General features: G+C 44.1%; 1 protein-coding gene across 8 annotated transcripts in view; it reads left to right on the top strand.

Annotated features, from left to right (window-relative positions):
• The window catches only part of SH3PXD2A (SH3 and PX domains 2A), a 250465-nt gene that overhangs the window by 45547 nt on the left and 192916 nt on the right, over positions 1-12002 (top strand). The window contains exon 1 of one of the 8 annotated variants that reach the window (XM_083441521.1): positions 8316-11751. The exons of the other annotated variants lie outside the window; for them this stretch is intronic. Coding sequence (XP_083297647.1) covers positions 11617-11751 — 135 coding nt within the window. The 5' untranslated portion in view covers positions 8316-11616. Of the gene's footprint in view, positions 1-8315; positions 11752-12002 lie in introns of those variants that run through there. 8 annotated transcript variants of the gene reach the window in all.

The following is a 12002-nucleotide window of genomic DNA, read 5'->3' as shown; positions in this document are numbered from 1 at the left end:
GTGTCAGTTTTAATATTAGTGTGCTAACCTCTTGACCCCATGTTGGCGACATCGTAAGCTTTTTCTCAGAATGTCTGCAATGGCCATGAGTAATAACCTTTTAAGTTTCTTTAAACCAGCAGTCCTAACATACTATTTATTTCTGCACACCACTGCTATATACAGTTTCAAACTGTGTTCCAGAACACCCTGGGGCTTTTTGGAGATTTAGTGCAGGTCTCCCAAGATTTGTCATGGAGAACAATCAACCCTGAAAGATAGCTTACCCGTCACTTGCTACTCAGCTTCCACTGCAGGAAAATACTAGGGATGTTATTGAGAAGGGAGCATATGCCTACATTTGCAATCAATTCTGAGGACTGATTTAGACTGGCAAGGTTCTGAAATGGTACTACAGTGGTACTTTGGGTTACAGACTCCGCTAACCTGGAAGTAGTACCTTGGGTTAAGAACTTTACCTCAGGATGAGAAAAGAAATTGCACTGCAGCGGCAGAGGGAGGCCCCATTAGCTAAAGTGGTACCTTAGGTTAAGAACGGTTTCAGGTTAAGAACGGACCTCCAGAATGAATTAAGTTTGTAACCAGAGGTACCACTGTATATGGTTGGCAGTAATTTTTTTCCAGGAGGGAAAGGATTCACATTTCTGACACCCCCCACCCCACTCTCATTTGGGTCCTTCCACCATCCCTGAGTGGAAGGCAGACAATAAATAAATTGCATCTATCCAGCTGGTGGTGTGGTATGAGATCCATTGCGGGGATGCAGGGGAATCTGGTTCAGTCAGGAAAGAACCGCAGGCTTGTGGAACATCACCTGCAGCTAGGACTGGCCCTGATATTAAGCAGAGTGAGGTGGCTGTCTCAGGCAGCTTTGGGGTATCATTAAAGAGCAGCAAATGGTTTATTTATTTATTATTTTTAATTTCCTGCCTCGGTTGCAAAAATAACTTCACCGGCCTTGGGGACTGTGTCTATTGCCTTGGGGATTGGGGATGCTGTTTGCCACACTGCCTCTGATGGCAAAGTGCCTGGGGCCAGCCCTGCACACAACTCTTCATTTCACTCTTCTTGTGGGCCTGTGGCCTGATACTCCACAGCATGTGAACCACAGCATGCCTGGAGGTGCACACAGACGCAGCTAATAGAAGAAAGCTGAGGGCCTGCCCTTCTACAATTCTCTTATCCTCTGCAGGGAAATATTGCTACATGCAGGGCAATAAGGGTTGCTTAAGCATATACATAGAACAGGGAGGCCAGATATCAAAGAAGACTGGGGATTTTTTGGGGACCTTTTAATATGTGTGTAGAAAAGGGAATTTTGCATGACAAACTACACTTTTTGAAACTGCTTAGAGGACTTTAGTTTGAGTAAGCAGTGTATAAATTTTGTGGGATAAATAAGTATTTTTTTTTGCATAGCTATTAAAGGCACAGGAGCCCCATCCTGATCTGCATGTGACCATTCTAACACAGAAGCAGGAGGAGGAACAAGCTTTGCTTTCACCCACTTTCTACATTCAATCCTTAACTAATACATATACCTGGTTCCAGAGTGAAAGGTGATTGCCACTCCCCGCACCATGCTCTGGGTGGACTGTTTACTTTGGTTTATGTTGTTTCGGCAAGTTTTTCTGCTTTAAAAATGGATGCTTTATTTTTAAAGTTTAAAATTGGCTCCGATAAGGGGGAGTTGACTTTGTGAGTGGCACACAGGCCGACCAATCGCTGTGCAGAGCCCTACTTTGAAAAAAATCCTTCTGACTGACACTTAGGCCAGCCAATCAGTTTCTGTGCATGTGGTCATGAGCCAATCCAGGCAAGATCATATATGTGGTGCAACTATGGTGAATGTGCTTCTGCAGTGGCTTTAGCACTGAACTTTCCCAAGTGTGTCTCACTTGGGCTAAAGAAACTCCCTTTACTGCTAGGTCTATAGATTGGGAGGACTAAGCATTTAATGGCAGAGGGGAAGAATGAGCCAATTAATGCCAGAAGCAAAAAGGGGCTTATCTTAACTGGTTTATTTGTTTGTTTTAAATACTGGTTTTCCTTGAGATATTCTAGCAGTACCTTAGATTACTACCCCACCCTGGGAACACATCATTATCTCTGATGCATAAAGCCCAACTGTTTATCATTCCTGTTTCCACCATTGTTTTAAACATTCTCCTTTGGAAAACAGTCTATCTTGTTTCCAGTTTTTGTTTTTTGAGCAAACTCTACCAAACAAACAAAAGCAAGGTCTGTAGGAGGAAATTGTCTACCATTCTGCATCAGAATAGCAAAGATATTTGCCCAGAGTCTCACTGGAAGCTGTGGTACTTGGTTTTTGTCAAAGGCTTTAGTGCAATACATAAGTCAGGCATTGTCCGAAGACTTGACATGCCACCAAAGCTCCCTTTTTGAAGGGGGGGGGGCAGTTCTATGCTTGTTTGGTGTCCTGAGCAACAGGACTGGGAAAGCAAGTGGGCACTCTTCTAGGTGAGCTGAGCTTGTTGAGTCTGTTTGTGCCAGTGCACGGAAGGAAGCAGTGTCAAAGGAGCTGACTCACTTGTCTGATCCAGTCCCAGTCTCCTCCCTGGGCAGGGGTGGCTCTTCTGTGGCAGGAGTTGTGCTGGAGTCTGCTGTGACATTACATTTGGGATATTGGGTAGCATTGTGATAGGTTGTTCTTTTAGCATTCTGCTGAGCCCCTCCCCTGAATTTTGGTTGGCACTTCCCAGCCTCCTGAGCTCCTCCCACTTCAACCCACCAAGACGCTTCCACAGGACTCCTGGCATCATGGAGAAAACCCTTTATTTTCCCCACTGGCCACTAATGAAATTCTCTCTGGCCTAGCAAGTTGCAAGCACTTCTGTTCTCTCCATTTATCTGTTACTCAAAACAGATGCTGAGTCCCAGTAGTGGCTGAGCATGTGAGAAGGAATCCCCAGGCTTTGTACGTAGCGTACATTCAAAACACATGAGTTCCCCCAAAGAATCCTGGGAGTTGTAGTTTATCCCTCATAGAGCTTAGTTCTTAGTACACTTAACAAACTACATTTTTTTTGGGGGGGGGGGGGAGTCATGGTATGTATGCACCCTGGTTCCAACCTCCTTTCAGTCTTAGATTGCTTTCAGCAAGCTACTAGGTCTCAGACCAAGCCCTGGTCCAATATTTGCAAGTACAGTGGTACCTCAGGTTAAGTACTTAATTCGTTCTGGAGGTCCGTACTTAACCTGAAACTGTTCTTAACCTGAAGCACCACTTTAGCCAATGGGGCCTTCTGCTGCTGCCGCGCCACCAGAGCATGATTTCTGTTCTCATCCTGAAGCAAAGTTCTTAACCTGAGGTACTATTTCTGGGTTAGTGGAGTCTGTAACCTGAAGCGTATGTAACTTAAAGCGTATGTAACCCGAGGTACCACTGTATTTGTATTCATGGATGACCTGAAGCCCCAGTTGGATCCAGTGGAACTTCTCTCCCCGGTCAAATAGCAGCTGGGGGAGAATCTTAGGCAGGACTGTGTTGGGAGAAATTGTTATCCACCACTACCCCAAGCTTGATAGTTTGAAGCCTCATCAGGATAGCACAGAGAGAGGTGTTCCTTCAAAGGTCTGGGTCCTAGCCAACATGGAGTTTGTAAATCAAATTCCAGTTGTATTATGGAGCAGTTTGAGGATTTGGACCCCAAGGATTCCTGAAGTGTGCGGCCAATCATATTGGTCTGTTTTCTTCTGCTGTCAGACTCATCTCTTAAATGGGTAATCCTAGGCATGTTTACCTGGGATCAAGTCCCAGTGAGTCTTGTTCCTGGGTATAAAATTACAACCTAAACACAGTTACCCCCATAACAGGAGGAAGGAAAGAACAATCATATTGGTATTGCAGAACAACTGGAAACATTATCAAATCCTAGAAGGTACCATACCCCTTTTAGAAGTAGGGCATTTAAATCTTACCTTCTAGCAATTGTCAAGGGTTTTGAAATGTGTTTCAGTCATCTGTTGCAAAAAGAGCTACCCTTGTGGCTTGTTATGCTTGAGAAGATGATTAGCAGGTTCCAAGGAATTCTATACTCTCCTCCACCTCCCAAAACACTAGCTACTTGACAAGCACATTAATAAAGCACTCTTAGGCTACCTGATGGCTATCCGTTTAGTTTCAGGGTAGTGAAGGTGGCAATTGCCCTTGAGAGAATACCAAGGATGTAAAGATCAAGCACAAAAAGAGGTGAGGCAGTGAGATGAAACTGGAATTGACACCCACCTTGCTGCTACATACCAGAACTGGGAAGAGAGGCAGTGGCAAGCGCCGTGCAAACACAGTGGGAGAAGTGCCAGGTTGTGAGTTTGCATTGTGTTGTTGTTGCTGCTTTGACCCTTCCCTTCTCCATGCAGTGACAACAACATGGGCATCTGGAGATCAAGTGAGCACTGCTTCCCCAGCCTACTATCTGCTATGGCCAACTAGGCATACCTCCCCATGTCTAGTGAAAGAGTGCAACATGCTTACTTTTGCAAAACTTAAGAGTGCCTCCAGAGTGTCACTTCAGACTGGAATTTTAGGTTTGCACAATGAAAGTGGACAAAAGGCTCTGCTGCCCTAGCACAACAAATCATCTTTTTAAAACCTACATTTTTGCAGTTTAGAAAGTGACAGGAAAATGCATTGAAAAGTGTAGGCTGTAACCTAACTGCTGCATTAGCTTGTGCAAGCGTATCAGGATGAGTAAATGTATGGTCTGGAGGGGGCCTTCATTCACCCTCCCTGCTTGTCTTGTGACCATTGGGAGAACAGTGGGTAGCCGTCCCAAACAGCTATACATTATGCTGCTTCATTGTAAGGCTGACCCTAAATAAAATGTTACCACTCCTCCCTGACACCTGCAGATTTCTGGAGACAGATGAGCACTGGATATGTCTATTCCAACGAAACTTTAAAAGCTGAAATTCTCATGAGTTTTTATAATGGTTTACTAGTCCTGGAAAAATTAAATTTGCAGGCCAGGTGCTGCTTTCTATACACTGAAAAGAGAGGCCAAGATTGGAGGTATACAATCATGCTGAAGCTCTGGGGTGCAAATTATGCTTGATTGCTTGATTGCACTCTTAGGGTCTCTGGATTTACACTTTAGAATGTTGGTCTGGAAAACCCATCTTCTAGAGTGATAGACTGTGTAGGGAAGCCAAGATCTGGTCCCGTAGGAAATGCAGGGGAGCTCTAGGAGGGGCTGAAATACAAACTGTAAATTGGTTCAGATTTCAAGCAAGAAAGCAGCACATAAAGAACAAATCTGTCTGGGACGTGCAGTTTCTACATTAGGGAGGGAGTAGCAAGTTCCATTATTAGATACTGCTATCTAAGGTATTGAGATAAGGCAGTTTAATTTGGGTGCCTTGGCAGATAGAAGCTCGGGTAATCTTGTCGATAAGAGAATCAGGAGACATTCAAGCAGGATGTTGAAGTGATGCCCCCAATGCACAAGAGACCCTACACCTACAGAGATCCCTGGTTGTGCCCTGAAAGTTCACAGCTGTTCTCACTGTGACTCAGTTCACATTAAATGTTTCCTGTTAAATGGCCACCTGAAGATGGTTTCTTCAAAACTTAAAGCCACATTGTGTGCACCATATAGAATCTTTCCCAGCTCAGCAAACCCTCTTTCTGATTTGAAAGTTATCCCCAGCATATGGGTGGGTGATGATGAAATAGAGTTAAGCAATGAATACAACATTTAAAATCCAATGTAAACATGAGTTCATCCTCTCCACACCGGCCCTGCACATTGTTCTGGTGATGGAGATGCTGCTGGCCAGGCCACAGCTCTATACCCCTCTACTCAGCAACATGTTCCATTGAGTTTAGTGGGGCTTCCAGGTAAATGGGTATAGGATCGATAATTTAAGGTTATGCTTGCTTTGACTGGATGTATTAGACTTGTATATCGCTTCATACTGAAAGAGTCTCAAAGCAATTCCATATATGTGGAATGAGTAAATAAAACAAGCATAATAAAATACAAGAAACACAATAAAACATAACAAAAATATATTAAGCAATGCACAACATCAGTACAGCAACAATTATATAAGCACACACACTGGATTGAATAGTAAAAACAACAATATAATTAAAGCTATCCATATGCCTGGCAGAAGAAACAAGTTCTACCTCACAGTGAAATGAAAGTAAAGTTGGCAGCAGGCATACCTCCCTAGAGAGAGCATTCCAAAGACAAAAGGGGCCAATGTAGAGAAGGAGCACTCTGCCCTGTGGGGGACTACTCTTGAAGAGTACTGCTTTTTGGCAGCCTCTGTACAGGAGATGCAACATTCAAATCAGCACATCCCCCCACCTCATATTTGAAAGATTGAAATCGCATGGGCGCAGCCAGGATTTATGTTGGGGGGGCAGGTGTCATGTTAGGGGGAGCAGGCTTCATGTTATGGGGGGCAGAACCTCAGCTGGTTAAGTATTTTTATTTACTTGGTTTAGGGGGGCAACTGCCCCCTGCTCCCCCCTTTGCTACGCCCATGGAAAATAGAGTGGTTCTGAACAGTAGTGCAACTTAGCCAGCCAAGAGAGATGAGCTGGCAGCAACAACCAATGACTCAGTTATGAGGCTGGATGAGACAGAAAGCAAGATTATGTAGATTATGCAATAGGAAGTGATGGGTGACTTTCAGCATTAGGCTGTTGGTTCCTTTAGACTTCGGAATGATAGAAAAACCAGTGCCACAATGTTTTCCTTCTACTTGAAGGTTATGGATTGATTACGCTGCCTTATACTGAGCCAACTCGTTGGTACATTTAGTTGGTACATCACTGTCTACTCTCTGAGCGGTTGACTCCTGGGGCTTGGGCAGATGTTTTTCCAGCCCTGGTGCCTGTTATCCTTTAACTCCAGATGTTGTTGGACTACATTTCCTGCCATTGCCACGTTGGCTGGTGTTGATGGGACTTGGAATCCAGTAAACAACATCTGGAGGGCCACAGGTTCTCCACCCCTGCTTTAATTGGAGAATGAACCCAATGCTGCCTGCATCGATAGCATGTGCTTTACTACTGTAGCTCCCTGGACAGAGTTGGATAGGGCACCACTGCACTCCCAGCTTCCAAACACAGCAGGTCACTGTTGCTCACCGGAGGGTGAGGAGTGAGGCACAGGGAGCTCCTGGCTGTGCGGGTACATAATGGCAAGAGCTTCGAATTGGCTCTGCCACACTGCACAGCCCTGAGCTCCCTGCACCTCCCTCTCTGCCTCCAGTAAATGCTAGTGGCGCGCTGTGTTTGGAAGCCAGGAGATCAGTGGTACGTCACCACATGAGCCACTACTGCTCTACAGCTGAGCTGTAGCCCCATGCCTTGAGAATGTAGGAACTGTTTAGGGCTGTGTATACAGCATACATTTAAAGCAAACTTAAAGCACATGACTTGCCCCAAAGAATCCTGGGAACTGTAGTGCACCCCTAACAGTGCTACAGTTCCCAGCAACCTTGACCACAAAGTTACAGTTCCCAGGATTCTTTGCAGTAAGTCATGTGCTTTAAATGTATGGTGTGTACACCACCCTAGTCATGATAAGTCAATCTAGTATTACCTTTGTTGTTTTTAAGATGGAAATTCAAGTGACCACTTTTCTCTGCATGAAGATACATGGATGGAGAAAGCTTCATCAGTTAAATTTCTGCTTGTCAGGCAGATGTCAAAGGCAGGTACAACAATAGTACTTTGTCAGTTCTCACTGGGCACAATGACATTACAATTACATTCAAGGTCAGAAAAATATCACAATTCAGGGTGTGTGTTTTTAAAGATGACAACACAAATTGTCTTGGAATGCAACAGTTTTGCAGTAAAATTGTCTGGGTCTGGATTCTCTTAAATAAATGAGTGAAAGAATGATGTCAAATCCTGGATATAGCTATTAAGGGAGCAGCCTTGGAGACAAGTGTTTTGCAGCATGAGACCTTGAAGAAGGATCCACATAAAAAGAACTCTGCATATGAAGGTTGCTGGAAAGTGTAGCTTTTGGCTCATGCTCCATCTTCAGATCAGAGCAAGATGCTGCCACGGTAGGCCTCATTAGCAAATCTTTACATATTGATGAGGAAGTATTTTTAGCACTGGGCAAAAAGCTGCATAGAATCTTCAGACTTTAAAATGTGATTTTGTTTATGGCCATTATTTTCAGGACTGTTCTGTCTTCCAGTATAATCACTGGCAGATGAGTAAGAATTAAAGGTTGTGCCTGGACTATTGCATTTTAAAATCTGGATTGCTCTAGAGGCTTGTTGGTAGTCAAATAATAAACTCATGTATATGTGGAGAGCATTTGGTTCACTGCACTAAAATATTCCACATTTTGCAACTAGATAAAGCAAAAGTCCTAAAGTTTTGAAGGTATATTCCTCTGTCTTGCATGATACAGTAACAGGTGGCTGTAATTTTAGTGATGTACCCTTAAATAGATCCTAAATCGGGGGGTAGCCAATGTGGTAATCTCCAAGATGCTGCTTGGCTACAATTTTCAGCAATCCTGACCATTGGACAGGCTGGCTGGGACTAGAGTCCAGCAACTTCTGGAGAGCACCACTTTGGCTTATTCCTGCTCTAAATACTGTGCATTGTATCGGACATGTACTTCTGGGATGAACAGGACAAACTCCAGTATGGGGCTTAAACATATTCCAGGGGTGTGGAACCTGCAGTCCTCTGGATGTTGCTGCATTTCAACTCCCATCACCTCTAGGGCTGATGAAGTCCAACAACATTTGGAGAATCACAGGTTCCCCCATCCCTGACATCTTGAGAATGGATTTGCCACTTTGTACTCAAAAGATCTGTTTTCTGAAGCGATGGTGTGAGGACCTACATGTGGAAATATTAGGTGGAAACCAAAAATTTCCCCTAGTTGATATGTCAGTGCGGTCCTAGGTCTATTCAATCCAAATTGTATAGACAACCGATTCCCGTGAAACATTTGCACTTGTAGATTCTCATGCAGTCTCTTTTCAAAATCCAATCAGTGAACAACGCACAGGGTTATTTTGGAAGAGGCCCAAAGGCTAATTACATCAGATGGGAAATGAATGTATGTAGTTAGTGACCACAGGATGATGGTGCCAGCCAGGGAATTACGATGATGTATTAACTCCTTCACGGAGTAGTAAAAGAGCAAAACACACACCCCAAGCCTCAATCGCAAGCCCCTCTGCTCAGCTAACTACTGTGTACGCTCAGTTATTTATGGTACCAGAAAATGGCATGGCGCTCTCGCCCACAGCCCTAAAACACAATTCTGCTTTTGTACCGTGAATGCAGTCATTCACTTTTATGAAGGGTGCAGAGAACGAGATGAGAAGTGCCTGTTGTGCTCACATCCCTTGGCTTGCGATGAGAGACGCTCTTTGCTTTCAGAAATATCCAGCATAAGGTTATGGGGAGTTTATTTACATTATTGTATATAAGTGCCGCTGGGAAATTGCCCCAACAAGACTGGAAAAGTTACAGATGGACCTGTCAGTTGCAGTTCGTCTCCACCTCTTTTAATTTTAAGGTCACATTTTCCAACAAGGCTTGCATGTGCCATGTTTCTTCAAGCTGCCGGGTAGCAACGTCTCGTTTTGAAGCCTTTTCCAGGGTTTTGAGAGTGCCTGCATGACTTGATGTAACTGTGGGTGGGGAATAAACATGCAGATGGGTGTGGGATGTAAAAGGTTCTCAACCTCCAAACATTCTCAATTGAAAACATTTTCATCCATCGTAGGAACATAGACTAAGTCAAACCATTGGTCCATCTATCTCAGTATTGTCTACGCCAGCCTTGGGTCGTAGAATCATAGAATTGTAGTATTAGGAGAGACCCCAATGGTCATCTAGTCCAACCCCCTGCCATTCAGGAATCTCAACTAAAGTATCCATGACAGAAAGCCATCCAACAACCTCTGGCCATGTTGACTTGGTCATGTACACAGAATGGAAGATGATAGGATCCCCAAGGATGTGCTCTACGGGGAGCTGGCTTCAGACACATGGCCCATGGCAGACCAACTCTGTGTTACAAAGATGTCTGCAAATGTGACATGAAGACTGGCAACATCAACCCCACTGTGTGGGAATCACTTGGAGACAATTGCGGTGCCTGGAGATAGGTTTTGTTTCCACAGCAGTGACCAGAGAAGGAATGACTGCTGGGAGGAGCACAAAGATAGGAACACCATGGTGCACCTGTAGCAGCAAAACAGGACCCCTTCATCTGCCCCATCTGCAGTAAAATATGTCTCTCCTGTATCAGTCTCTACAGCCACAGCAGGCACTGTAACTCTTCGGTGGTTTGACTTTACCCCTAAAGATGCACTCTTCCACTGTCTCCTGAGACAAACGGATGCGAACAACAACAACAACAACAGATAGGCTAGCTCAATGACTCTTGGCTATGCAATGGTCATTTAAAAAAAAATCTGTACTCTCTCTTGCACCCTAAATCTGTTCTGAGTTCCTCCTCAACTCTCCAGAACAGCAGGAGAGGAAAGGGTGGGCAAGTTAGGTTGCACAAGTGGAATCATGGCACTAGTGGATCTACTTCATTGGATATTGACCATTGTGTTTGTTGTCAAGATGGAATATTGGACTAACTGCAGTTCTTGTGCGTGTGAGACACCAGGCAGTGTTTTTGTTGCAAGAAGAGGGTGACACTCCTCCTCTTAGCTCATTGTCCTCCAGGAGCTGGAGAAGGGAGAACTAATAGTGAAATAGCAGATGGCTACTCAACAGTGACAGTGTGGCTGGTAGGGCTGTACAGCATCCTGCCTGAAACAGAGCCTCCCCAAGCCAGCAGATTTACCTTGGCCCTTAATCAGGAGCAGAATGTCTGGCTAGGTATGGAGCATTCTTCTTCAAGCTGGAGCCTGGAGCCCACATAATAATGCTAGTTTGAGGTGGGCAGGTGGCCTTGTCTCTCTCTTGCTTTTCTGCCAACTTTCTGACAAAAGGGCTCTAGTTCAGTGATACAGCATCTGCTTTGCATCTAGAAGATCCCAGGTTCAAAACCTGGTTTCTCCAGGTAGAGTTGGGAGGGGCCCTCATCTGAAATCCTGGAGAATCATTCCCAGTCAGTGCAGACAACACTGAGTTAGATAGACCAATGATCTGATTCAGAATAAGGCAGTTTTGAAAGCAAAAGAAAACTAATATTCAAATAATCCAGGATGGACTTCCGCCTCCAACTCTGCTACCTGCTACCACCAGTCAGTATGTATAGTAGATAAAAATCCTCAGCTGTTTGGCCCCAGAGCTATACTTCTGAACACTTTCAGGGGCTGGCTAGTTAAGAACTTGTTTGACGCTCTATCTTTGCTATATTAAATTTTATTTTCTTTGGTTTATCTGTCACTTGAATGAGGCTCTCCAAATGTCTGAGGAGATGAGCTATTGTATACTTTTTGTGCCCCCTCCTTCCAGCGCCTTAAGATTTGTAGATCAGGTTGACACCCAATTCCTGTTTTCATTCTTGATGAGGGTGTGTAGGGAAAACCAGTGTGACCTGCACAGCTACTGTCTTTGAGCTTTCCTTCAGTATATGAAGCAGAAAGTTACATCAGGGTAAACAATGTGATGAGAAGCTTTTTTGCATGTGCGAAATAAATGAAGACAGGGAGAGATACCCTAGAAGCAACTTTATCTACTGGAAAAGACTTCTAAATCATCCTCCATCTACTAAGAAAAAGAAAATGATGAAGGGAAAGAGATTGTTTCGCAGGGCAAAGGTGAGTCTAATAATGCCCATTCTCTCTCTGCAGTCTGTTTTTGTCTTATCCACTTGCTGAGACAGACAAGCTCATTTCTTTCTTTTCTCTAGAACCAAGGAGGGGTCTTAGCTACTGCTTGTTTAACTTAAAATCTCAAGACAAATTGCTCTTCCCCCATACTCTCTCACTCTCTCTTTTTAATTTATTGGGTTTTACAATTTTATATTCATTACAATACATATTATCTCATAAGAAAGTTATAATATTAA

Source organism: Podarcis tiliguerta, assembly GCF_965153285.1.
Source record: "Podarcis tiliguerta genome assembly, chromosome: 5".
In the NCBI taxonomy this organism is placed as follows: Eukaryota; Metazoa; Chordata; class Lepidosauria; order Squamata; family Lacertidae; genus Podarcis; species Podarcis tiliguerta.
The sequence above is the reverse complement of the archived record's forward strand: the minus strand, read 5'-3'. Positions and strand labels throughout refer to the sequence as shown.